At 34.7% G+C, this 27,798-nt stretch overlaps 1 protein-coding gene across 16 annotated transcripts in view; it reads right to left on the minus strand.

Annotated features, from left to right (window-relative positions):
• Positions 1–1,359: 1,359 nt before the first annotated feature.
• Positions 1,360–27,798, minus strand: part of IKZF2 (IKAROS family zinc finger 2) — a 156,444-nt gene continuing 130,005 nt past the window's right edge. For all 16 annotated transcript variants that reach the window (XM_055290501.2, XM_063645685.1, XM_063645687.1 and 13 more), the window contains 3 exons: positions 23,669–23,806; positions 15,491–15,634; positions 1,360–9,743 (listed from right to left, as the gene is read on the minus strand). In XM_055290501.2, coding sequence (XP_055146476.1) covers positions 9,019–9,743; positions 15,491–15,634; positions 23,669–23,806 — 1,007 coding nt within the window. In that variant the 3' untranslated portion in view covers positions 1,360–9,018. The remainder of the gene's footprint in view (positions 9,744–15,490; positions 15,635–23,668; positions 23,807–27,798) is intronic.

Consider the following 27,798-nt stretch of genomic DNA (forward strand, 5'->3'; position numbering starts at 1 on the left):
GTATTAACAAAAAAGGGGATTTTCCTGGAAGTTTAACGGGTCCATTTGGAACCCCCTAATAGCAGGAGGGAGGGTTGCTAAAATGCTAGATGAAATCATTTCACCATGTGGTTCACACCCCAAGAACAGTCTTCTGGCTTGAGCATGCTGATAAAAAGTCTTACAATCATATCAAGATTTAAATTATTTATAATTTCTCTGACCATATTGCAATTGAAAAGTCAAGAGCATATGGCACATTTTTCAAGAAATCCTTTTCATTTGGCTCCTGTTGATATAATACACCAGGGGAATTTGATATTCCTTGCTGATCTTGAAGGAATCCTTTATAAACTTAATACTGGAGGATGATTTGGTAAGTTTTTCTTCTTTTTGCTTTGCTATTTCAGTTCTTTACATCCTCCCCTGCCCAAATTAGGTTAGTATTTTGAATTATGATACAGTCAAGGCAGAAAAATTTCGTTTGAATTTATGGTATTTTTCATTCTGTGTGACACGTGGAAGTGAAATTATTGGGGAATGTGATATGTATCCATGAAATTCTATAAATACGTATCAGTGAGGAAAAACTCTAACAGCTATCTCAAATGTGATGGTGGAGTTCAAATTGGCCTGAAGGATAGTGGATAGCTAACACTCAATAAAATGAATTTGCAGTCATATATGCCCTTTTGCATTTCTGGTTATGAAGATGTTTATAACAGAACAAACTTCTCATGGCAAAAGATAAATTACATTTGTAAAATCTAAGAAACAAAGAGATGTGTGTGACTCATGTAGTGATTGTACAACATGACGCAGAACTGGCAACCAGTTTTTGCCAGTGTGATTGAACAATCGCTATGACTTCTTAATTTTATCTTTGTCTGACTTCTAAGAAATACTGGTTTCTATAGCAGTAGTGTTATTCTAGTAGTGTCATTGACCATATCAGAGCACTCAGACCTCTTGTGTAATTTAAGTGCACTACCATGCTCTTTGGAGTAAGTCACAGTTTTCTTTCCTAAGGTCTATTTTCTTATATAGAAAGGGGATAGCCTCTGATGTAGACTCGTCTATTTTTTTAAAAGTGAAATAAGATATGTATGAAAGCTGTCTAAAGAGCAGAGATGTCATTCTTAACAAATCATGTAATACTTTGTTCTCTGCTCTGGTGGACTACATAGTAATGATGGAGATGACTAATGATTGAGATGTAGATTGCAGATATCACACGTATCCAAACCTCTGGAACCAGAAGTGTGACAAATACACAATGGCAATGATAATTTAAGCCTGGTATAGTCAACAATTTAGTCTTCTGTATTTGGAGGACATGTTTGTATACAGAATTTTCACCAGAAAGTTTTTATAGCAAACTTTTTATGTCAGAAGTTTATTTTATTGGTAAAATATTAAATAATATACAGAATTAAAAACTGCACTTACACTTCTGAGAAGAAATAAATCTTGGACAAATTATATGCTTGTTCCTGAGATTCCCTAAATTTATTCCAGTAGCTGTGCACTCAGACAGTACAAACCTTTATAATATAATCCTTTTCACAAAGTATTACAAAGTTTCTGCAGCTTCTTTAGTTGTACACACATACAGACACACACTCACACATGCATATACAACACTCATACACATATACACAGTAACCACATACATGCATAGAACATGTATGTGTGTGCATTAAAAACAAAGAAAATACAAGTCCCACATTTTAGTCTGCAGTGATAAAACTGTTTAGCGGAGGTCTCCAAATCAGTATGTAGTAGAGTGACTTGTCACACAGCTGCAAAGACTGTTTCAGTATTTCCATAGTAAACCTCATTTTCTGAGGTATGGTATTTGAGCCTTAAAAAAAACTACATTACACTTAGCAAACCTGACATACAAGGTCTGGAATTTTAACTTTACATATATATTTATATATATATATATATATTTCTTTTTTAAACAATAGTTTTTATTTCCCCAAATTATTAGTTTGAAAAAAAATGAGGTTTACTGGTTTGACCTATTTTTTTTTTTTTTTTTTTTGCTTCTAAAACACAAAATACTCTAGAAACTGTCAAGCAATTAGTCTTTAAAATAGTCTAATTACCTTTGGTATTGTTAAAGAAAAAATATCTAAAATGGCCAAGACACATACTGTACAAATGCAGAAATGCAGTAACTGCCTTTAAAAGAAATGCCAAAGAAATGTTATCTTTTAACAAAACATGTATTTATATTACAGCAGTTTTACTACAGGGACCCAGGTATAAAAACAGAAAATTAGCACACTACATATAAATATGTATAAGAAAAATACTTCTTACTTAAATTTGTATGAAAACAGGACTCCTCCAAATATTTTAAAAAAATTTTCTCCAATAGGTGATATGTGTTTAAAACTCAGCTAAGTGCTTTGCTTTTATTTAAAAGTTTATTTCTAAAAGGGGAGAAGTAAAATAAAAATATTAAGTATTAGGTTCTTAATTTAGAGCATTGGGCGAGGGTCTAAGAAGAAGATGCAATCTGTAAAAAGTTCAACTTTAGGACACATTTTTCAAGCAAAAGATTACTAATTTCCATGGAAATTTAGCTTAAATAAAGATACCATGAGATCAGACTAGTGGTTTCCACATTCTGTAATCTTTTGATTGTGGAGAGTTTTTCTCTTTGCTTGTTGTGTCCTTTAACATACTATGACTTTTATGAGTTTCTTTTTGCCATTAGCTAAAGGAAGAATAGGTCAGAAAAGAAAAAAAAATCACCATAGTTTTTAAGACTTCAAGGGGAGTATTGCACTTGTACAGAAATAAAAGAACAGTATCTTTTTAACTAATAGCAGAAGCAATCATTCTGGGATTGCAAATAACACATGGTCTAAAAGGTCCAACTATTAACAGCAAATATGGGGCCTGGAGACCCCCTCCAAACCTGGAATATTATTATAGTAATGTTAAAGCATTTTTCTCCCAATTAGGAGAAAGTTAAGACTCTTTGCTTTACATTTTTAACACCTTTCTAAACACTTGCAAATAACTGTCTAGTCTTTCATGATATACATTTTTTGGAGGAAAGCCAAATCAGAATGTAAAATCCAACAAAAAAGGAAAGCAAACATACTATAATAGGATTACATAATCTCTGAAGTAATGTTTTAGGTACCCAATATTTGAAAGTGAAAGTAACATGAGGGTTATATAGCTTACTATTTTTAATCCAACCACTTTTCTTTTTAATAGAAAACTACACTTGAGTATAAAAATATGTCAGCAGATTATACAACCAACAAAAATCACGAACAAAAAAATTAAGATTAAATTACCAATGAACTAGAAATAAGAGTTGACCTAATCTTCAAACATTTAGGAGAACAGAGAGGTAAACATCCATAGACAATGACAGAAGGGAGATGGACAAAGAAAGAGGATGGGGGAGATGTAACAAAATTTAAGAGATAACAGAGAGACCTTTGTTACACAGAAAGGGAAGGGAGTTATATTCAAAATCAGAATGCTTGACTGTCAAAAATTTTTAAATCACAGTTTCAGAATTTGAACTACTTAAAAAAAACAAGAATAAAACAACAACAAAAAACCCAGATCCCTTCCCTTGTTACAGTGTACTCATTTTTTAAAAAATCAATTTCCAGTAAATTAAAGTAAGTAAAATCTTGATAAGTGCATAGTAGGGGATTCAGTGACCTCCACCTGCTCAAGAAGCTTTTCTTACTGTGTGTCACTTGAGGTAATTTGAAGGCCCAATTCACTGCAAACTCGTTTATTTGTACCTATATGAACTTATATGCTGTACTTTATGTGGCTTAGCAGAGGGCCTCTGAATTTTATATTTTATTCACAATAAAAAGGACATCTTAGAAAACTAGTCATTCAGGTACCACTCTCTGTATGGGATAAAGGTTAATACACAACATATTTTATACAGAAAATATACAAATGCAGTGTTATGGGAGGAAAGCCCCATAAACAGAATTATGAACTTATTCCTAAGAGTGCATGTGAAAAATATCCTCAAACTTACAGTACAGCAAGATAAAACTAAAAAGCTAGAAATAGAATATTACATAAAAACCTTATGGAAATTCCAAAGTTTAAGGTTTCTGCAATAAATGTAAAAATATTCAAGGTGTCATTATTTGGCCTAGTAATACACTATGATAAAAAGAAACACTAGCATATCACAGCTTCTTGGTCATATGCCATTTGCTTTATAAAACCAGCAGCTCATTTTTTTAAAAAGCTGTCATATCCTAACACGCCCACTGCAAGTAATACACAACAATGATATGAAACCATTTGAGATTATGCTTTGGAGAATAGCAATGTGATATGACTGTTCACTTTTGCTTTGTTTAAGGAGAACTAATTACCTGCTTTTTCACATTATTCCATCAATTTTCAATCTCTATTTTCTAACAGATTAGAAAATACAGATTCCAAGACTAGAACAATACTAGTCTGGAGATGAAAATCCAAATGAATACTGTATTTTATTGACCAAAAAATTATCTAATAAATTCTTGTTTGATACAGAACTTATTCTTCCTTAAAAACAAAACAAAAACACAAATTATAATTCAATTCACAGGTAAAGTTTCACTGTATATTTTACCTGCATAATCTTATAATCATATTCAGAAATACTATGAAACTAAAAAGGTATTAAAGTCTAGTTTCAAAGCTTCCTTTTCCTTTTAACAGCTGAGCTGAAAATTTCTCTATTAGAAATTGCTCTAAAGATTTGCCCTAAAAACACAGAGATGAATTATATAGTACTCAATTTTAAGTGATTTTTAAAAATGCATATTAAAAGTGTTGTACAGCTGCAACAGCTAACCAACACTCTCAATGCATTTTAAAAAGGCACCAATATAAAGAACATAAGTATTTAATACATTAAATTCAGGATTTAGGAGACCAGTTACTGTATATTTTAATTATTTTGCAGAAACTGGAGAATTAAAAATATGTCTAAGATAACTTTCATATATACAAACTTCAATTTCACCCCTTCCCACTTTTTTTTTCCTTTGGATTTGGGGAATTTTCTGGTTTAGAACAGTCTTCATTCAGATAGTATTTATTAAAATAATACATAAAATATAACTGATGATAAACCCAATGTAATTTATCCATTTTTGGACATGAATAATCCAAAGTTAAAAAACAAATCACGTAGCTAGTACCTCTGACAGTTTAAGTTCTGCCTGAAACTAGGGGCACACAGTTTTTTGTTTGTATTTTCACAGGCCCTTCTGCTCTTTTTCTACCCTAAGAAATCATTTTGGAGATAGGATGAAATAAAATTTGGAAGATAGTGAGAACATAATAATTTTCATCTAAATGCCTTAATCTGATGTAAATTTTGTTAAACATTTATAAAATACCAAAGACTTCAGGGTTTTGTGAGTTGTACAACCGAGATAAAAACTATAGAAACAAAATACCGGGCTCACTAAACTATTCTTGTCTTTCTCCATTTGCCAATATGTAACTGCTGATAATATTTATTTTCTGAATTTTCTTCCTATTCCAAAAAACTTTAAATATCTTTGAATTTATATCCAATCAGCTTAATCATTGTTTTTCACTTTGTTCTTTAAGTAAATAATAAGGACCCAAAGTTTTAGTTTAAGAATTGCCACTGGTCCTAAAGACACACTAGTAACTTCTTTAGTGATTCCTATTACGACCTGATAAAGTAAACCCAATTAATTTCTTGGTATTAACTGTCATTTAAATTCTCTGTAGGTTTTTGCAATATATCTGATCACTCCAACTGCTTTTTTTCCATGAATTCTCTTTAAAAGAATGTGTGTGTAATACACACACACATATACCCTATGATTCATACATACAATTACCTGTATGTATGTCGGGGAGATACTTTCTACTACGTAGCCAAATCTAAGTCGTAGTTTCTTATTTTCCCAATTTTGTCCCTTTAGAAAATCTCAATGGAATATTTCAATGACTTGAAATTTCTTCCAATCTGCCTACTGGTCCCTTTCCCTGTCTTAAAAAGGTCCAATTCGAATGGGTTTTTAAGCATGATTCATCACTGTCAGAGAGAGGCTAAGATAAAATTCTGGGCAAAATTAGGGCAAAGCAATGTGGTGAAATTCTAAACTTTTGCCAAACTGGAAAATACAGAAGATAACCCATTTTCATGCTCCTCAAATATTTTCTCTAATGTGAAATCTCACCTAAATAAACTGGGCATACAACTGTTATGTAAAACTTGATTTATTTGGTGTCTGACTCTTATATTTATTTTTAGATGGTACAACCTTGCATATTTCCTTTTGTGAAGAAAAGCCATGCAAATATAACCATCCAGAGTTTCTCCAAAAACACTATGTCCACAAAAATTCTTTCTGACTCACAAATTTGAATTGACCTTGTCCTCATTTGTCCCTGCCACACCCTGAGCCATATCCACCTTTCTGTTCCTCATGAAGCTAGGAAAATACAAGTATATGCTTGTAGCAAATGCACTCTCAACTACTACCTACCTTCAATAAAACAGACTCCCAAAAAGATGAAATCAGTAAAGGAAAGTGCCTTAGCACTGTCTTCATAAGGTTTAGGGGCCACCTAAATTCAGTTTCATCCCGGGGCAGGTAGATATATGATTGTTCATATGTTGAAAAAAAAAATAAGCAGGAAGAAAATTCATAGATAATGCCAGCAGAAATTCGCATGCAGCCAAAATTATGAACATATTGACTGACATCCAAATGTCTCCTTAAATTGCAGTAAAAGACAAAATTATGAACCTTAAAATTATTTACCTCATCCAAAAGGAAAAAAAAATGGTATTCCAATTATTATTTAGGAGTGGTTGGGTGGGGGGGGGGTGAGCGAGTCTCAAAAACATGCTTTATCTTTTGATAGGTTATATGTTCACAATGTACCAAGGCATGCAGAAAAAAAAAATGAAATGGTTGACATTCTATATATCTCTGTTTTGGTGCATTCCCTTAGATTTAAAGGGGCAGTTTGGACATTTTCCCAAAAATAATTATGATATGGACTAGCAGAAGAGAGCTGAGTTCTAACCATTTTTGCCTAGTTCTAGCTGTGTTAGTGCTTAGAAGTGCTTAGCTGGTGCTTACCATTTAAATAGCGAATGGTAAGCTGGAAAATGAGTTAAGAGCAGTATTGGGGCCAAACTTGCTTATGTCCACAATTCTCTTGACTTGGTAATTCTCATACCACACTGTATTAAGATACATAATTTCAGCATCCTATTTAATGATCTTTTAGAGCAGTTATCAGTTACTGCCTAACAGAATTTTAGTATTCACAAATGGTTATCAGATAATCCAGTCACAGTCAGGCCTGTCCTCCCCAAACAGAAGCAGCAAGTTCTGCCTTCCAAGCATGTCCCCCTAAAATGACTTGAATCAATATCACTCGGTTCCTCCCCTCTAATGTGGTTGGACTGCAAAGAAGAAACAGAGCACCCACATAAATGAAATTAAAATCTGCACATGAAATATGGCAACCTATACCATGTAAGGGGAATTCTATACTAACGGATTGAGATTCATTTCTGACAAGGACTTACACAATTAAATGTTTTGGAAACAGAAAAATGTGCAGGACCTTCCTTTGGGGGTTCTGTCACATTTTAGACTCCACAAAGGGTAAAAGTAAACTTTCTTATTTTTTTGTTTCTTTTATCTGTTGTCCAAGGTACAGGTTACAAAGAAGTCCCATTCCCTTTTCTTTGCAGCAAGAGTAGTAAATACTACTGAAGAAATGCTAAAATAAATAGCCCTAGTTCTGTAACCTTACAGGGTTCAAGTTACCAGATTCAGGTCAAATTAGCAATTGCTCTGAGGAGATTTTGAAAGAAATAGCCGACAGCAAGACTTTTAAGACCTTCTACTCGAAGAGTAAAGGATGAATGAACTGTGGACAGAACACTGGGAGGTCACACCTTGAAAAAAACTAGTGAAAAGAGAAATACCAGAAAAGGGATTTCTAAGTGGGTTTTCTCCCCCTACTGTTAGCATAATTATATTTTTCTGCTGACTGGTTAACACTGATTAAATGCTGATAAAGTGACAATCGTAAGCATACTTTTAGAAACAAATACATATACTATGCTGCCATCACATTACAACTTTAAAAGAAAACCTCTCAAACAAATTTATGAAAGTAGAAGTCCCTCCCAGAAATTACTGACTGCCTTTTATCCACTCTTAGACCATATGTTATTCTGAAAACTACATAAAAATACTATTCCTTAAAGGTGTTAAAAGTAAGGCTGCCAGGGTGTCTATAAAATGCCAGTCATCAAAACTATGGAAAAACAGTGCTTACGTTTAGAAAAATAAGATCACAGGACCTCAGATGTATTGTAGGTGGCCCTTAACTACCTGTAGTTTAAAAGTTTTGCTATATGGTACAGTGTAAAACATACTGAATTATAAATTCCATAGGGGAAGTAAACATAGAACCCACAACAACTCAGCTCCTCTTAGGAGTTATCACAGAAAATAACAATGTGTTTGTGTTCCATGATCTCTGAAGGACAAAAAATTGGTTTACAGTTTGAAACACATTCTTCTTTCAAGAATAAAGTTACTTATACCATTTTTAAACCACCAAAGTCCTACCCAGAAAACTCTAAACTTTCCTGTCTTCCATCATAATCCTGAATATCAGTGGCAAATCAGAATCTCTTAGGTGAATCTTTATGAATCAAGTGATTTTTCAAAGCATGATATGCCTTGGTAGAAATGGACTGCTCTTAAATTCCCATAAAATAAACAAGCCAGGTGATAAAGAAACAATATTCCCGTCCCTTCTCTCTTCTGTTTCTTCCTTATCGTAGTTAGGCAGAGCAAATGACACTGCCTCCACAAAATAAGAATTATCGACAGTAATAATATTAAAAAAAAATAAAAGGTATGTCAACATCTGAGGGAAGGTGGGATTGTAAGTGCAGTATTTCTTCATGTGCAGTTCTTTACTTCATAGGGGTCCCCTTTGGAATGAAAAGGCCTAGTGGAATGTGTGCTCCCCTCGAACAATGTGTGATGAAAACTCATAACGGTCCTCGCTTCTGTAGCCACAGATGTTGCATTCCAGTGGGTCCCGGTAGCCATGGCAACCCATGTGAATGGTGTACATGACATGGTCTAGGAAAAGGACTCGGCAGTGCTCACACTTGAAGGCCCTAATCTGTTCTCCTTCTCCATTGAAGACCTTGTAGATGTCCTTCAGAGAGCCCTTAGGAGCCTTGGTAGTATCCAAAGCTTTGACATCCTCCTTCATGTAAGCTGGGCTTTGTTTCCTCTTGGGATTTAAGGCAGGGTTTCCTTGGTAGGACTGGTGGTCATCATGGCTGCTTTCTGAGTCAGTGGAATCCAGGCAGCTATTGCTGGGAGAGGCCTCTCTTTCCCGGGGTCGACTCTTTGGTCTGATGAGAGAGATGGGGCCATCCATGTTGTTTTCATGACTATCAGCAGTTTCCCTGCTAATGGGTCTTTCTATCCTATTTGGATGATAGACCTGAGAATAAGCTGAGCTTATAACTGGGGCCACTTCAGCGATTGTGCTTGGCGGGTGCTGCATCAGAGGGTGAAGGGCCTCAGCTCCAAGGTAGGTGATTGCATTGTTGATGGCTTGGTCCATCATATGAGACTGCATCAGCTCAGCCTCCTTCTCATATGTTAAGTTCATATCAAAGTGAATATCTGGGTAGCTGAATCGCATGAGCTTTTCCCCTGGAAGGGAGTGGGAGGTGAAAGAAGTAAAAAAAAAAAAAAAAAAAAAAAAAACATTAGTATCAGATTAAAAATATGAAAGGGTATGGGGCCTCCATTTTTCATAATTTGGTATATATTATTCTATAAGTCAAGTATCTGGGCAATTCTGCTGATGCTCACGCACATTTTTTTTTTTTTTTTTGAGACAGAGTCTCACTCTGTTGCCCAGGCTAAAGTGCAGGGGTGTGATCTCTGCTCACTGCAACCTCCACCTCCCCAGTTCAAGGGATTCTCATGCCTCAGCCACCCAAGTAGCTGGAATTACAGGCATGCACCCACATACCTGGCTAATTTTTGTATTTTTAGTAGAGATAGGGTTTTGCCATGTTAGCCAGGCTGGTCTAGAACTCCTGGCCTCAAGTGATCCACCCACCTTGGCCTCCCAAAGTGTTATGATTACAGGCATGAGCCACTGGGTCTGGCCACAAATATTCTTGACATGAAAAAAATATAAAAGCAATAAAAATTTCATAAGCCATTTGCATTTGTTCTGATGCCATCATGAGAATGCATCTAGTCTGAAAGATATGATTGAGTTTATCATATTTTCATTTTCTTTTAAAATTCTCACTTGAATAGAGCTCAAGGAGAATAGGAGGAAGAATACCCAGTAAAAATAAGTCAGAGACTATGCTTGATTTTGCATATTTTAAACATTAGTGACCAAGCTACAAAGATCATAAAAGTGAGAGTGATCTGGTTATAACATATGGTACCTCACTGTTGTGTAGGGTTAAGTCGGTTGATTCAGCCACTATTTCAGAAAAAATATATATAACCCATATATGTCATTCTGGAGATTTTTAAAAAGTCATTATTAAAATACTTTTAAAAGTTGTACCACCTAATAAAAATGAATGAAATGTAGGGTTATTTAAAAATAAAATTGGGAGTTATTTCAAAAAGTATTTGCTCATAAACTCAGAAAATCTTGTCTCATCGTTTTGCTTCTTGAAATTGATATTCATTTTTATATCATCCTTTCTTATTTAGACATGTGTATGTGATAGTGCCAGTATGTACACCCATTGCTAGCTTCCCATACTTTTTCTTGATTGAAGCATGTTTGTAGTTTTTCTTTAAATATACACCTCAACAAATATAATTTTACTCCAATATTTTACATCAACATAATGTCTGACTGTTAACTATGAAAGAGTTTTGGTGCTTGCAACAGGAAAAGTAGTTTTGATTTTTAGCCAGATATTGCTGGTTTTGAACAGAACATTTAGTCTTTTAAAAATTCTGTCCCTAAGACAATGTGGTCTCTATTTACCAGTTACTTTTATAAGTAAATCTTATAGATAAATGCTTCTTAAAAACATACATGGGTTTTCCGTAAATGGTTAATATGTTGTTGTGGATGGATGCTTAACTTGTAATTTTGGCAGGTACTCTCAGATTGGAAGAAATGGCCCCTACATGAGATCAGTGTAATGATTAGAGTAACAAAAATGGAAACATAAAACAAGGAGAAATTATTTCATGGCACTCAACTTAAGATATATGCAATGTCAAACATTTCAAAATTAAGCTAGACAAACCTGATCTATATTCTTAAAGAGCTTACAGTTTGGAAGGAACAATAGCAATTTAAGGATCATTTACGACATAGTGTGATATGTGTGATGGGGTCAAATAAGAGGAATATTTAGCTCATACCAGGGGACTAAAGGAAGACTTCTTGAAGGAAATGGAATCAAGGACAAGAATGTGATTGTAAACATTAGCCAAGTGAAGAAACATGAGGTGGAGTAGCTGGTAGAAAGAATCAGAGGCAAGAGGGCATCACTTATAAAGGAGGAATTACTTATACTTCAATAAGGCTGAGAGTAGAAACAAGTGCGAAAGACAAGTTAGATAATGTAAGGCTAAATATGCTAAAAATTTGAATATTTCCCTAAAGGAATACAGATTGAAGAGGATAAACAGGGAAGTGCCCTGAAGGTATTCATTTAGCAAAGGGGTTTAGGAAATTGTTGCTGTAGGTTTCTGGCCCAGGTTTCTGGCCTATGAAATTTAGTGGATAACAATGAGATAGAAAAGATGATGAATTCAGTTTGGGGAGGACTATGAGTAATAGTCATGTCCAGTAAGATTTAGTCTCAAATTCAGAAGAGAGACCTGGGCTTGAGATGTAGAAATGAGTCATCAGTTGATAGAAAGCAGCTTCTGAAGCCAAGGAAATAACTGATATCACCCAGGTAGAGTGTGAAGGAGATGGGTCAAAAATAGAACCTGGAATAACACTAAGATTTTTCTGCCTACTCATAGATCAGGGAAAAGTGGGGTTTGCACTGGGCCTCATGTTTAGGAAGCCCTGGGCCTTTCTTCTCAGGAAATGAGGCGCTTCTAGGGCCAAGGGAATGTGCTGATCTGAAGCTCACTTAAACCCCAGAATTCCTTGCCTAAACGGTTCTGAGCCTGCTTCTAGGGTCTACACAGTCCTCTTCATAGGGTCCATAATACTTCATACCAACTGTGCTACTGGTAAGCACACACCTAGGCCTGATGGCCAAGGCACTGGTCTTTATGTGCAATGTAAAAAGAACCTGGATGTGCAGGCTGGGGTGTCCATACGTGTGTGTGAGACCCCCTTTGGTAATGGAGAGAACTAGGAGTGGGTCCAAGAGAGGAGCCTAGCTGTAAGCCAGTGGGTGGTTCTGCTCATGCTGCCAAGGTGTAGTGTAGAGTTACAGGAAATCTGAGAATTGCATATTTATTTGAACTTAGTCAAGTTGGAAGGGTAGAAAATAAGTTTTACAGTTAGATTTATAATATAAAAATATTTAGGCATATGAATGGGGGCCTCCATTTGTACTTTGCCCAACTTGCATAGCTGTTAAGGATAAGTCTATAAAGAATACTGAACACAGTCAGAGAGAGAGAACAATGTCATAAAAACCAAGAAAAGAGTGTGTTTCCAAAGGAATTGACTATTCAATAGTGGCAGATACTCTCTAGGAGCTGTGTAAGATACTGTCTTAAAAGAGTCTACTGGATTTGGCACTACAGAAGCTAGTTGTGACCTCAATGAGAATAATTTCAATGGAGTGTGGAAAAGAAAAACAGGTTGCATGGACTTGGAAATGAATAGAAAAAAAAATCATTGAAAACAAGCACAGAGATTCTTTCAACAATTTCATCTTTGAAGAAAAGGAGACTACAGGTGTACCTGGAGGGAGATGGGGCTTAAAGGAAGATTGTTTTTAATTATGAGAATTTATTGCATTAAATGCTGATAGAAAATGCCCAATAGAGGGGAGAGGTTAAAAATGTGAGAAAGAGGAAAAAATAATAGTGTGAGGTATCTGGGGGTCCAGGATAGGAGAATTTCTGTGCACAAGAGGAGGAATGAACTTTAATTAGAAAGAGGGATAGTTGCTTCATTGAAATAAGGAAAAAAGATAAAAGCATTTACATGGATGCATACAATCCTATATAATTGGTAATATTATGTTGAAATCAGTTCCAGTGATTTTATCCCCTGTGAATATAGACATAAGATCACCAAGGAGTGACACAGCATGTTTGCAGAGAGTACAGAAGGTTGGCACTGTCATGGTGGATAGCAGGAGAGATGATTCTTCAGGGATGCTGCTCCATAGGATGGATAGGCCAGCTGATATTTGGGATCAGTTATTCATTCATATATATTGATGCCAACTCATCAGCCTATGGAATTTTCTCCAAAAGTACCAGATGTGCAGGCTGGGGTGCACATCTACTGAGATATAAGTATGGAAAGGATGCTCAGTCAGCTTTACAAGAGAGTGGGGTTTCACCAGGAGAAGGGGATGATAGATCAGCCAACAAGGCAAGAAAGGCAAGAATATTGGCAAGAGAGATGTAGAAGTGATGAGCCATGGAATCTAAGTTGAATAAGAACAGAGAGGGAGAGACAAGTAGATATGCAGGAAGTTCAGGGATCATTGGTCTGGAGAATTTGATAAGGTCAAAGAATAGTATTTAACTGAGGCACATGGAGAAGGCAATTTATAATGTGTGGAATGATGAAATTTTTTGTTTCAAGAACAATAACAGAAGTAGTTACTATGGCTACTGTTTGTTATATATTACTAGGATAGAATCCAAATAAAGAAAAATATACTCTCAAATTCTTAATTAAAAATATAATATAAATATTTTAGAATCATAATGTAATTTTCTAAAAAGCTGTCCCTCTTTTCTAAGGAATGCAGTGAAATAAAATTGAGAGTAACATCTCTAGGTCAGGAAACATGACAAAAATGTTACAAAGAGTAGACTATATAAATTCAGAAGACAGAAAGAATAATAATATATTTTATTTTTTCCAACTACACTAGGGTCTAGTTAGATTTAAGCATTTAATGACATCCATCAAAAAAATCAATATTAAAAATAAGTAAACTGGCTCTTTATTTCTTTTTTTCTTCATAGTTACCCAAAAGAACAGAAAGAAAAGTTATCAAAGGCCTGTGGCAGTCCTTTGTGTATAACTCAGGGGCTTCAACTGACATAGTATAAACTATGGCCCTTATAGTCACCCTTCGGCCTTCTTTCAATGAGTTCTCAATAAATCCCTCCAGCTAGTCTTAGAGTGCTATTTTGGTGATGTGTTAGTTCTTCAATTTCAGATTGAAAGGAAACCTTCTTTAAGTGTTTATTGAAGTAATGGAATTGTGTTATCTTCTCCTCCCTGAAATAACCAAAGCAAAAATTTTTGTCTCAATCACCATTTAATCAGGATGTCCCACAATGCTGACACTAGAATGTCAGAATCTGTTTGAATATTTTTATCCTAATAGATATATTATATATACAATGAATAACAATTCTTTAACAATTCTTTTTATTGAATCTCTATTATTCATATTTCTTTTAAAAAGTCCATGCTTTTTGTATCCTCAGAGATAATCTATGACTTACAGCATGCATTCAGAATGATGCCAACATTGGGCGTATCAAAGAATATCTAAGGGTTTGGAAATGAAAAGCGAAAGTCTAAATATATGATATTTAATCTTTTCAGTTCAAAATCATAGGCTGGATGAAAAAACAAAGATCAAAATATAAAATAAAGATCAAAATATGAAACATCTTGAATGTAGGTTGCTGCATTATTTTTCCAATGCAGAATTTTGAAAAAAAGAAAAAAAGAAAAATTCTCTTCATTCCAGATAAAATACTAAAATAATTAACCCATTTATGCCTGAGGTTGAAATTTTGTTTTAATTTTTGCAGTCAGACCTTGGCGATGACCTTGAGCAGTAGGATATAAATAACTCCCACATGCTTAGCGTTCCAATAATGGAACACAAGGCATAAATGTTAATAGGTTAAAAGAAACAGCTAAAAACCTGACACTAATGAAAATTTTAAAACAGATTACAAAACTGGCCAATAGGCTGGACCATTTCTCTTCTGTATGACTATTTTTTAAAGAAATTAATATTTTCTATTTTACATGTGATTTCACTTTATATATCATCATATTTTGAGATGGTGACCACTATCAGTCTTTATCTCTCATATGTGTTTGTGTGTGTTGGTGTAAGTGTGGTGTACACAGAGTGTCAGAGAGTAAAAAAGAATAATGGAGAAAAGAGATGGGTATTTATTTCATGAACTGAAACACACCATATATATTTCTAATACATGGGAACTTGCCTTTTCCTATTAAAATCACCTTGCAAAGAAACAAAAGCATTTGTAATGCTTACCCACAAACTTTTGTGGAGTGGAGCTTTTACGTTTTCCCATATTCCCTGTGAGCTTCTCTATGACAGCAGGTCTCTCAAAAGGCACCAGAGAAATATTGTTGTCCATAATAGGCTCTTGTTCCTTACAATCTTCCATAGGAGGTACTATACAAAACCATAGAAAAATGCAATCTGATAATTTCTTCAACATTTTGGATGATACAAAGCTGGATTTGCCATCTCAATATGTGTTATAAAAGCTAGTATGCTTGAATAGGAGCAAGTAGAAAGAATACCCTCTAGTGTGAAAGTCTACTCTTTAAATTTGCACACACACATATACACCAGAGGATTTGTTTTTATTTGAGTCTCTCTTAAATCCATGACATACACTGTTGCCACTATTGGTGGCAAACTTGTTCATGTGGTTTCTCATCTTATTCCCCTGAAAGTGTTTTTAGCATTGACTAAAATCAATACTACTTTTAAGACTGCACTATTTTCAAGACTTTTAGAGTTTATTTTTAAAAAACAATTTAAGTAAGTCAACTTGTTTGAGAGAAAAGCTTAAACAGACACACAAAATAACAGCACTGTATTTAACTGTTTTTCTTAACCCATGTATTTTCCTGCAGCATATCTCCTATTTGATGAGCTGTTAGCGTTATTGGCAGTAGCTTAAATACCTGCACCAAGCAGCCCTCATGAAGAAGAGCCAATTCTGAACATGTCTATGCACAGTAAACTGTGGCAGCTTTATGATTGTAATTTATTTTAAAAAGAGCTCTTCAGCAGGAAGAAGAATCCATTTCTAAATTGGCACATTGGCTCACTAAACTACTGCCCTAATTCATTTGACATACACTCTCCAATGCTGTTCCCTATTTATCCCTTTTTTCTAAGTTGCTATGGACTAATCTGTTAGCCCTTAGACACTGACATTCATAGTGCAGACAAAGAACTTAAAACAGTTGTTTTTTGAGTAGAAATACCGCCCAAGGATGTTTAATTAAGGATAGGGTAACAACTCAGATAAGGCAAATCAGTTGATTAAAAACAGTGTTCTCAGGAAAGAACATAACTTATTACTTGTTGATTATTGTTGCTTTCTCCAGTTGCACTTGTGCCAGTACTGTTTGGAAACTTAAAGCTTTCATTTCTTAGAATAACTTTACTTGTTCAGTATGCACTGTAAAAATGATTTACTCTGATCCTTTCATTTGTATAGGATAGTCCCACTGTATACAAAAAAATGTATTCTCATTTATAAGGGGATCCTCTTGGCAGACACAAAAGTAAGTGAGAAAGCAAGAGATGAAAGTTAGGAAAATTGAGTGCACAATTCAGTTGACGTATTTAATAACCAATAGGTTACCAATTTTGAAAAAAATGAAATATAGTGTGAAAAAATGTTTTCACGATTTGGACATGTTTAAAGAAATCAACATTCCATCCAAGTTTTGATTAACCTGTAGATGGGCCAGAAAAATTGAATTGTAATCTACATTTAATAAGAAGTCCTCTGGCTATGAATAGCAAGGGATTGTGCAATTATTGGATGTTAATTTGGAAAAAAAGTTTCAAGGTGAGACTGAGGAACAAGGAAACAGATCATTGTCTACACTATATCATTAATGATGTTATCACATTGAAAAAGTATGTCCCAAGATATTATGTATAAAATATTATATTCTCTTTTAGAAGCAACTAAAAAAGTTACACGAAAGCAAAAGAGTCAACAAAAAAGCAAAGAATTTCAAAAACATTCAAGGATGACCAATTCACATAAGGGGAGTCAGAAGAATGGCACAGTGGTGATGGTGTGGTGGAGAACAGGTAATGAGATACAAATTGTGGTAAAAATCTTAACTTTTTGTTTGGATGATGGATTTACAAGCACTTATTACATTATTAGAAGTAACAATAAAACTAAAAATCAGTCCAAGTATGGACCAAAGATGAAAATATGTCAGAGACCAAGATCCAAAATGAAAGAATTTGGCAAGAAAAAAAAATGTTGTTGTAAATTTTGCTAAAAAACTAGCAAAACTGGTTAACGGGTTTGCCCCCGAAATTGAATATGCTAATTTGTTCTGAAATGAGTAGTCCAAAACCTGGCAGTTTTGCTCTAAGTTTCACCCTGAATTTTCATATTTGAACGCATTTAACACTCAAAACAAAACCTGGGTGTGGGAACTGTCTCACACCACATCCACCTCAATTCAGATGATTTGTCCCGAGTTCAATGAAGCTCATGTGAACTGAAAATGATGACTTTGGCAGAGTTCTGATCTAATTTCTACTTTACAATAGCCCTTTTCATGTCAAAAATTGATCTTGTTTCTACCACATCAGCAACAATAATAACTGGCATATACTATGTGCTATGTGCTGTTCTAAGGCTTTGCATTTAATAATTAATTCATCCAGAAACTCCATGAAATAGGTGTAATACCATCTTCACTGTACAGATGAGAATACAAAGACACAGAGATGTTAAGTAATTTCCTCAGGGTTTACATCTAGTTAGTAGAGAATGTTATTACTACTAGGAGTCTCTCTCCAGAGCCTGGCTCAACCATTATGCTATACTACTCTTTGTAGAGGTATTTTGAGTGTTGACTTTTTGTAAACCAGTCAGACATATTTGTAAGGTCTGCCATTGAGTAAAGACCTGATACATTTTTCCTTAATTATGTAACCAATCTGATTTTTTTTTGCTTCATGGATCTGGGTGCAACTCATCAAAATATGTCTGTGTATACATTGCTAGAAACATAAAACAAATTCTCTAGATATCTCAATAATGCATTAATCACATAGACATTAATCTGGGCTAAAAATATACCAATAAGGTGACTTCCCCTGTTTGAACAAACTTTATAACCAAACATCCTCTTTGACCTTATCTTTGAGGTTATAACCAAGATAAAAACATAATTCCATTAGATCACTGTTTCATCACATTGATAACCATAAAGGCAAAACCATAGGTGTATTCCCAATGTATCCTTTTGAAAAACCAAACAGTTCACCCAAATTCAAATTCCAAGTCTGAGGGACCTAGATTAGGTCACATGTCTAGCCCCTGAGCAGGAGAGGGCAGAGTACCTGGACTGAGGGTCCCACCACAGCTTTGCAACCGGAAAGTTCTCTAAAGGTAAATGGACACTCTTGTTATGAAGAGAAGGAGGAAGGGATGTCAGGCAGGCAAAAACAACAGATGTCTTATATATTGTTGCAAATTTTCTCCATGTTACCCGATCTAAAAAAAACTTTACAGTTATCTTCGTTATTTTCTTGACAGCATTTGGCAGTGCTGACACTTGCTTTGGCTTCTGTGAAATCACTCTTTCCATGTTCCTACTCTGCTCTTACTCATCTTCATGAAATTTTTTTCCTGCTAGTGTGTTCTTGGCCTTCTTGATGTCTCACTCTGTACTTATCCATATTGCCTTATTAAAAACTACTACGTTGGGCCACTACATAAATTATGATGGATCCTGCATCTTTGTTTGTTTCCTACTCAGACCCATCTCAAGAGCTTGAGATCTATATATTTAACTTCTTCTTAGACAGTTTTACTTGGCTATTTCATAGAGACATAAAAGAATACAGTAAAAGAAGTAAAATCTCCATTTACCTTTCTTTCTTCTATTTTCCTAATTACCGTATCAGTGGATGACACTACTATTTATTCCATCAGCCATGCTGGTCACCTGTGGAAAATGCTAGACTTCTTCCTTTCATCCAGTCTTCTGCCTCCCCTCCTCCCTATCACATCTCTTTACAAACACACACGGAGGTACCCCAAGTGTTTTAGATGCTACATTGGTAGTTGTTCACACATGTTGTTCTTTCTGCAGAAAACACCCTTCTCCATTTATTAGTTCACATTTTTGCTTTTTAAAACTAAGCTCAATCCCAGGAAATTCCTCTTGGATGTTCTGCTGATTTAGGTATGTCCTCTCTGTCTCCATAATGCTTATCACATAGTACTATAATTGTTGTTTTACTGGTCTATCTTCTAATAGCTGGTAAATAACCTCAGGGGTTGCATTCTGTTGTATTTGTGTCTCTAATACCTTTTATGATACAAGAGAGATATAATATTCAATGGATGTTCACTGAATGATGTCACCCAATGGAAACAAGTCAAAAAAGCTTACTCCAAAGTTTGGGGGTGCCCAATAATGCCTCTATACTGTGAAAAAGAACCTCCCTTTCCCAAACAATTCAAAGCACAAACCTAACAATATATATAGATTTTAAGCTGGCTATCCTTGTGCTTTGCACTTTCATTTTCGTCTTTAGGTTTAGGTAAAACAGGTAATAACATAGTTTGATTTTAAAGCTTTTTCTTCAAGCTGAACAGACTTGCAAAAGAAACATAAAGATAATATTGAACAAGATAATCTGCCATAAAACCTAATTAAATAAGATAAATAATCTGCCCTAAAACCCAATTAAATAAATAAGCTCATCAAACCCAATTAAATAATTTAATTCTATAAATAATCTGTCATAAAACTCAATTATTATTTCCAAAACTATGAGTCATGATATTCCTCCTTTTTCCTCAAACTCAATCAACTTTTCTAAGAACATTTTATTCTACCTCCTAAATATGTCTTCAATATTTCACCTTGTTCTCTTCTGCAGTTGCCTTTTCATCTTTTTCTTGGCATTCTCATTTCCAGTCTCTCCTCACACCATACCCCCTGCCCCAGGTAGGCATTTATCATGTATCCTCATTGGAGACATTTTTCTTGATTTGATTACCTCATTAATAACAAATTTGGTTACCCTAGTGGCCCCCCATCAGTTACACAATGAAATTCAAACACTAGATTAGCAGAGAAGACTCTGTCTTTGAATCACAACCTACTAATTCAGAAGCTTCATTTCCTACCACTCCTTAAACTGCAGTTACACTCAACATCAGGGAAGCTGTTCATTATCTTTTATATCTCCAAGCCTCTTCTTCTCCTTGAATATACATTCTCTGTATCCTGCCTGATATATGCAATTTTTACTCATTCCTCATGTTTGGATTGAACACTCCTGCACGTAAGAAGCCTCTCTTGACTTTTCCAGAGTTGGGTTAATTCTACATCTATGTTCCCAGAGAACTGTGTATGCATCCTTATTAGAGCTTTTGTTTCATTTCATTTTATTTTTTTAAAGTATGTATTTCCTACCAGACTATAAAGTAAGTGTATTAAAAAACTGTGTCCATTTATTTTTATACCCCAGAATGTTCTATATAACTTGGCACATAGTAAGCTCTTGATAAATGTTTTCTGAGTAAAGTGAAAATGCCTCTTTTTCTTTAAAAAATTCCATACTAGAAGAACAACATACGGAAAAAACGTGTTTTGGAAAAGAGAGACTAGGAAATATAACTATGTCAGATATTTTTTAAAAACAAGTAATAGTTAAATCATTTCATGGAGCTAATGGTAACCAAAATGATAGCAACTCTCATATCTACCACAAAAAAGAAAAACAAATAAATAAGATACAGCAAGAGAAGGGGATAAATATAAGTTTCATCGTGGTTCTGTTTAAAAAGAGACATATGTCAAGCTATTTATATGAGACATAGGTTAATGATGACCTCTAGCAGCATTTTACAGAACCATGTTTTTCTCTCACAGTATTTATCAACTCCTACCTCGTATGGCCAATTTCCCATTAGGCATGTTAATAACAGGTAGAGGAGATTAAGGATAATCTCAAATTATTGTTATAACAAACCTAGAAAAAGTACGGTATGAAATGGCATGAATGTAAACTTATGTGGTTAAAACGATATCCAGTATTTCAGAATATTTGGTTCTATAAATGGTATCAGAAACTACCCTCAATCCCTTCTGCTCTTTGGTTTTACCCTCTGCTCTACCTACCCAGTGCCCCTGCCTCTTTCCCACTTTCCCCTACTTGGTTCCAGCTTTAGCACCACCTGTAAAGGGCCTATGCCTGTGGAGGGCTAAGCAATCTGGGGAATAGGGGGTAAGACTGAGGCCCCAGTTGTTTAGAAGACATGTCTTTGCTTCCTCCAAAATATACTTGTTTAAGTTTTTTGTTAGCATTTGATTCTCTAAAAGTTCAATCTGCCAACAGATAATTCAATGTTGATTATAATAATTTATTTACATTTTACCTCCCTATTACCATATAGTCTTTTAGGAGTATGTATGCAATACAGAATTCCATAAATAACTAGGAATGCAAAAATAATAAATAAAGTTGGAAATGCATAACCCCATCAAATGTCAGAACTGCAATGGGAGAACATAACATAGAAAAACTAGTAGCAATGCCATAAGGTGTTTTGGGGAAGATTTGATACTCCCCCAAGCTTCCATCAGCTTCCTGCCTCAATTTACCCTTAAATCCAACAATTTAAATAGTGACAGTGTATTCGGTCCGGTCAGCAAATGAAACTTCTAATGCTTAAGTTATTGCTGGTAAATAACAAATTTATAGGGAATAGCACATTTACTGTTATTCAGTTATTTAATGTTCTCAAATGTTAACAGTAAAGCAAACCATATATTGGGCATTTATTACATATTCAATCACATTTAATCCTCAAATCCAGCCTATGAGTGACACACTCAGACACCATGTAGCCAGAGCAGGTTTGGCAGACTCCGAGACACACCATTTTGTAATCTCTATGTTCTAGATCCTATGCTATCATCATCAGCCCAGGTAATGCAAGCTTGAAATATCAAATTTACCAAGACTTGACACACAGATAGGTTTGTAAAAAATGTTAATGATGATAATATAAAAATAAATGGACTTGATCACAAATCAATAGAATTAGATTGTTTAGATTATAGAAACTAGAAGGAAATGCTTTAGTTGTTCAGGATAACAAAAATTTTAAATTAAAAAAATTCCCAATTCAACAACACATAATCACTAGCTGTCCAACAAACACAGTTCCATAGTATATACTCTATAAAACAAACAGAAAACCCCAGAAATAATCCTTGACCTGGCTATGTCCAAGCCAATACATAGATATTTATATTTTAAAAGTTACTGTAGCAATCCCCAACTATACCATTTAATACTGGGCAAACCTTTTTTAAATAAAAGATATACAAGTGGCCAGGTGCAGTGGTTCACACCTGTAATCCCAGAACTTTGGGAAGGCAAGGTGGGCAGCTCACCTGAGGTCAGGAGTTTGAGACCAGCCTGGCCAACATGGTAAAACCCCGTCTCTACTAAAAATACAAAAATTAGCCAGGCCTAGTGGTGCATGCCTGTAATCCCAGCTACTTGGCAGGCTGAGGCAGGAGAATCACTTGAACCAGGGAGGCAGAGGTTGTGGTGAGCTGAGATCGCGCCACTGCACTCCAGCCTGGGTGGCAAAGTGAGAGTCCATCTCAAAAAAAATAAAATAAAAGAAAAGAAAAAATAATTTAAAAAAATAAATAAAAGATATACATGTACTAATAAGTTGAGATTTTTGTCTTTGTATAAATAAAACTTATCAGTATACAAATCTAATTAGTAAGACAAGATAGACACTACAAATCTTAAGAACTGAAATTCATTATTTTCCTATATAAGGCTGATTATTAAAATTAACTTTTCAGGAACAGAGAATTATTCATTGATAAACCTTAGGGATTGCCTTCCTACCTGCCGTAGTGTATTTAGAGATCAGGATGTTTTGCTTGGAGAATGTTTTTTGTGGAGAGAGATTGTGTCTAATTTTGGTCTAGATTGTTTTGCACATTGTAGAAAGCAAAATCAGTAATTTCTCAGAAAAATTAAAGGACCGATTGGAGAAATTTCAGATTATATGACTGATCACACTTACCTAACAGAGATGAAAATATTCAAATAACCAATTCATTCTTTTAGGCGGTCTACAAACTAACGTGGAACCAGCTCTAACTATCTGGTTAGATAAATGAAAAAGAAGAGTAAATAGTACCTTCCTTTGGTATGTGAAAGGTTGGTTGTCAGTATTATGCTAATTCAAATGTTATCAGAAATAATTTGGGAGTATTGCAAAATTTCAATATAGATTATTTGCAATGTATCCCAAAGCTCAACTCATTTAAGTTAAAGTGATCTAAAATAGTTTTAAACAGCATAAGATTTTATCTTCATGTTGAACTACAAAAGCAGTAGGGGGAAATAAAAATGATGAATCCAGTTTCTACCCACCATGGTGACTCATGACCTGCCCAGCAGCCTCCATGCTGACATTCTGGAGATAGTTGTGGCAGCGTTCCTTGTGCTCCTCCAGTGAACTGCGCTGCTTGTAGCTTCGTCCACAGTAGTTGCACTTGTGAGGTTTACCCACTGTGAAGAGAACTCAAGGTCAGTGTGCTGTTAGTCTCATCAACATTCAAAGCAAAATTAATAGCTAACTTTTGATAGTCTGGAGGAAGCACTCATATAATTTTCAGACTTAAATCTCTTCCCCCTTTACATTCCAATTTTGGTAAGAAAAGATAATACATTTCTACCAAGACTAAAAGACAAGAAGAGAGGTAGATCGTACCTCTGGCAACAGAGGAAATACTGAATCAAATTCTTGCTCTGACTGTATTCTAGACCTTGAGGGCCTGATGATCAATCTTCAAATTATCTGACTCTTAATACACTGACTCTTAGCTTTGACTCATTCAAAAGACAAATCAGGAGTATCTTAGATACATCATGAGTTGTGTTTTTTTTTTCTTTTCGGGTAAGGGCAGAGAATTTTACAGAAGAAAACTTAAAATGCAACAACTTGAAATGTCATGGTTTAATAAAGAGATTATTCTTGGGTACCAAGAAGATTAAAAAGAACTCAAGTGGTGAGAAAAAGTACAGATGAAAGTAAAGTTTCCTTTCCTTTCACCTTGGTAGCAACTATTCACACATGCAAAATTTTGTGGCAGATAAGTATATTCTCCCTCATCAGCTTTTATAATACCAAGAATTAACCTACTAGGTGCTTTGAGTCAGGATTATTACACAATATATAGTTATGAAATGACAGTAATAGTTTCCAAAACATCTCACATTCAGGAAATGAATTATTCCCTAATAGCTAGGGAGCCATTATCTCAGTGTCATTATCTCAATACATCTGTTAAAATACTAATATGTTCAGTAAAAAAAAAACTTTAAAAAACAAAGAAGAAAAATAGAATCTCTATGGAAAGAAGCATGTTTTAATGCATGACTCTTCATAAGGACATCACAGAGCACTTTGACTCTTAGTTTTGAATGAATACAGAACAACATAAAACCCCAGGTGGTATGTGCCAAAGCCCTCAGTAGTAAAGCACAGTGTGATCCAGGCCCATGTCTCTATTTGACTCCCATAGGAATTATTTAGTTTTGCCCAGAGAATAACAGACAACTCGTTTTCATGACCAAAGATAGCATCCCTAACTCCAGTTACCTTATAAACCCATGCTATGACATTGGTCACAAGAGGAACTGAAATACTGTAACAAGGCAAGGTATTCATGGCTGCCTAAAAGTTTCACTGTACTGATGAAAAAGAAAACTACACCAAACCTTTAGATTGTAATTGAGGTACACATAAATTAAGATCAGTTATTTCATAATCATAATTGTTTGTAAACTATCATAAAAGCTATTTATGGAGTGATTATTCATTTTTTAAAAAATGCTTGGCAAACCAGCTTCTATTTTTCAGAACCATGGATTTCTGGGAAGTAGATGAGAATACTGTGCAGAACTTATATCACCATGTGACAGCATTAAAAATACAAAAAATAAGTTTTGCTGAAATCATCTAGTGTAAATAATATAAATAAATTTACATGTAATTATGTTCCAAGATATGGGACTACATAACAAAAAGTATCTGTTTGCTATTACCATTACTCAATTTTGGGTTCTTCTGTAACATTTCTCTAGAAATAGTAATGAATTTACACGGAACAAGCTTATTAACCAATTAATACTTATTAAGCACTTACATCAAAGCTAATAGCCTGCTGTAAACTACTTCAGTCATTTCCTGGTCTTTCCTGGTATTAGTCCCATCACATTATGATGCCTCTGTTGTACTATAAGCATATTCTCCTATACTTTCTTCCCCTTATTTCTGTAAGCAATCATTATACCTTCTCAATTTAATTGAAACATGGTTTTTCATTCTACTCCCCTTGGCTCACAACCCTCTAACAGTCCCAACTCACCTGATAAGGAAAGACATGTAGTTTTTACTGTTTTCTACTCATTTTTTACTACTCTCATTACTCTCCCATCCTCTTTATTTCAGCTTCTCCCATTTTGTCCTCTATTTTAAAGCATCACTCCTTCCTCTTCATCCCATCATTGAGTCCAACAGGGATTTCAGTTGGGCTTTGTTCTAAAAGTATGACCTTAATTTTCCCAATTCTTCATCTCCATTCTATTCCAGCAACCCAAGTATTAGGTGACATGTTGGATTTGGACATTTCTTACAACTATTCTATTTCCAATAAATTTGCTCTGGAGACAATCTATCCTTTTACCTCTCTCATTCATTCAATAACAGACTACGACGTATCAATGCTCATGAGGCTAAAATGTAAAGTGGAAAACAAATTCCCATGGTGCCTATCCATATGCAAGTGACAGTCTGGCGAGGAAGACAAGACATTTAAAAAATACACAAGCAATATATTACAAATTGTGGTGGTTACATGGAGCAAAAGAATGGTGTTGTAGTATAACATGGGGAAACTAGTTTGAAAAGGTTCAACAAGAAAGTCTGTTTGAAGTAGGAACATTTCAGGTGATAACTGAAGAAAAAGTAGTCATTATATAATTGGGGAGTGAGGGTGGAAAGGCAGGATTTCAGGATTTCTGAGACCTGTAGTCATTTATTTTCCTCTATATACTTAGCTCCTTCAAAGTCTACATTCTGCCCTTACTACTCTTTTGAAAATTGTTTTCAGACATTGCCAACAATCCCTGCAAATTCAATGGCTCTACTATCTCCATAAGACCATGTCCTATCCATTTCATACTATTTCTTAAAAATAAAGTTCATAAAAATATTGTTTATACTTACTCCCTATACATGTGTTTATCTGTACATGAGTTTATCTGTAAATACATAATTAATGTGTATAACATATATATTCATATAAAAGGACCAATATTTCACTACCTTTATTTTTATAATAGTTATTATTATTATTATTATTACTACATATTGTCACCAACTGAAGCAGACTTTTTCTGGTATTATTGAAACATTTTTGAAAAGTCAATGGTCTCTGAATCACTAAATCCATAGGCTTTTATTAACCCTCTATCTTCCTAATCTCTTGGCCACTATCAAGCTTTCTTGTGTCTTGGGTCTCCTGTTTTAGCGTCTGAGATCAGATCCTACATTCCCCTTCACTGCTTCTTAGTTTTTTCCTAACTTGCAAATATGTTATATACATCCCTTCAGATATTGTTCTCAGTACAATGTTCTCCCTCGTTGCTGTCTGAATGAAGTGCTCATTTTTATGAAACATCCACATCAGGCCAAGAATAATTTCCCATGTTTGTAAGCTCCAACTGGTCATGTATATCTTTCAGTATCTGAGTGAATCCCTTCCCTACAACCAAAACAAAGAGCATTAGGACATAGCTGTCTCCTCTGCTCTCACAGAACTCTGTTCATACTCTGTTGATGCATTACTTATAACAACTGTGTTGTAATTAACCATTTGATACCTATTTATCTCCCTAGTCCAAATGATGAGCTTCATGAGGACAGAGATCTTGTTTTACTCAATTTTAAATTGATAATATATATCGAGTTATTAAACATAGGAAACAATATGTATTTGCTGAATGACTACTTCAAATCCATACTTGCAACTGCCTTTTGAGTCTTGCCTCATGGATATTCCCCCAAAACCAAATCAAACATTCAGGATACCAAAAACTATCTTCCTCCACAAAACTCCCTCTTTATTCTGACTGCCCTTCTTTGCTAGTGTTACCACTGTTCTAATACCCAAGATTCACAACAATGCACCTACTTTTGTTACCTTCTACCTCTTTTCCTACTTCCAAATAGCTGCTAAATTCTATATACTGGACTCATAAAATGATTCTCAAGTTGATCCCTTCTTTTCATTCTCACAATCAATATCCTAGTTCAGGCTTTCATTATTGCTCACCTGGGCCTGGCATAATAGACTTCAAATAGGCTTTCTCTTCCCATGTGTAATTATTTTATTCCTCTCTCCAACAACCTTAAATAACTGTTAAGTTTTATTGAACTAAGTCGAAATCCCTTTCCCTGGCATTCAGCACTCTATACAATCTGGTCCCAAAGCACA

Source organism: Symphalangus syndactylus, chromosome 8 (genome assembly GCF_028878055.3).
Source record: "Symphalangus syndactylus isolate Jambi chromosome 8, NHGRI_mSymSyn1-v2.1_pri, whole genome shotgun sequence".
Taxonomy (NCBI): Eukaryota; Metazoa; Chordata; class Mammalia; order Primates; family Hylobatidae; genus Symphalangus; species Symphalangus syndactylus.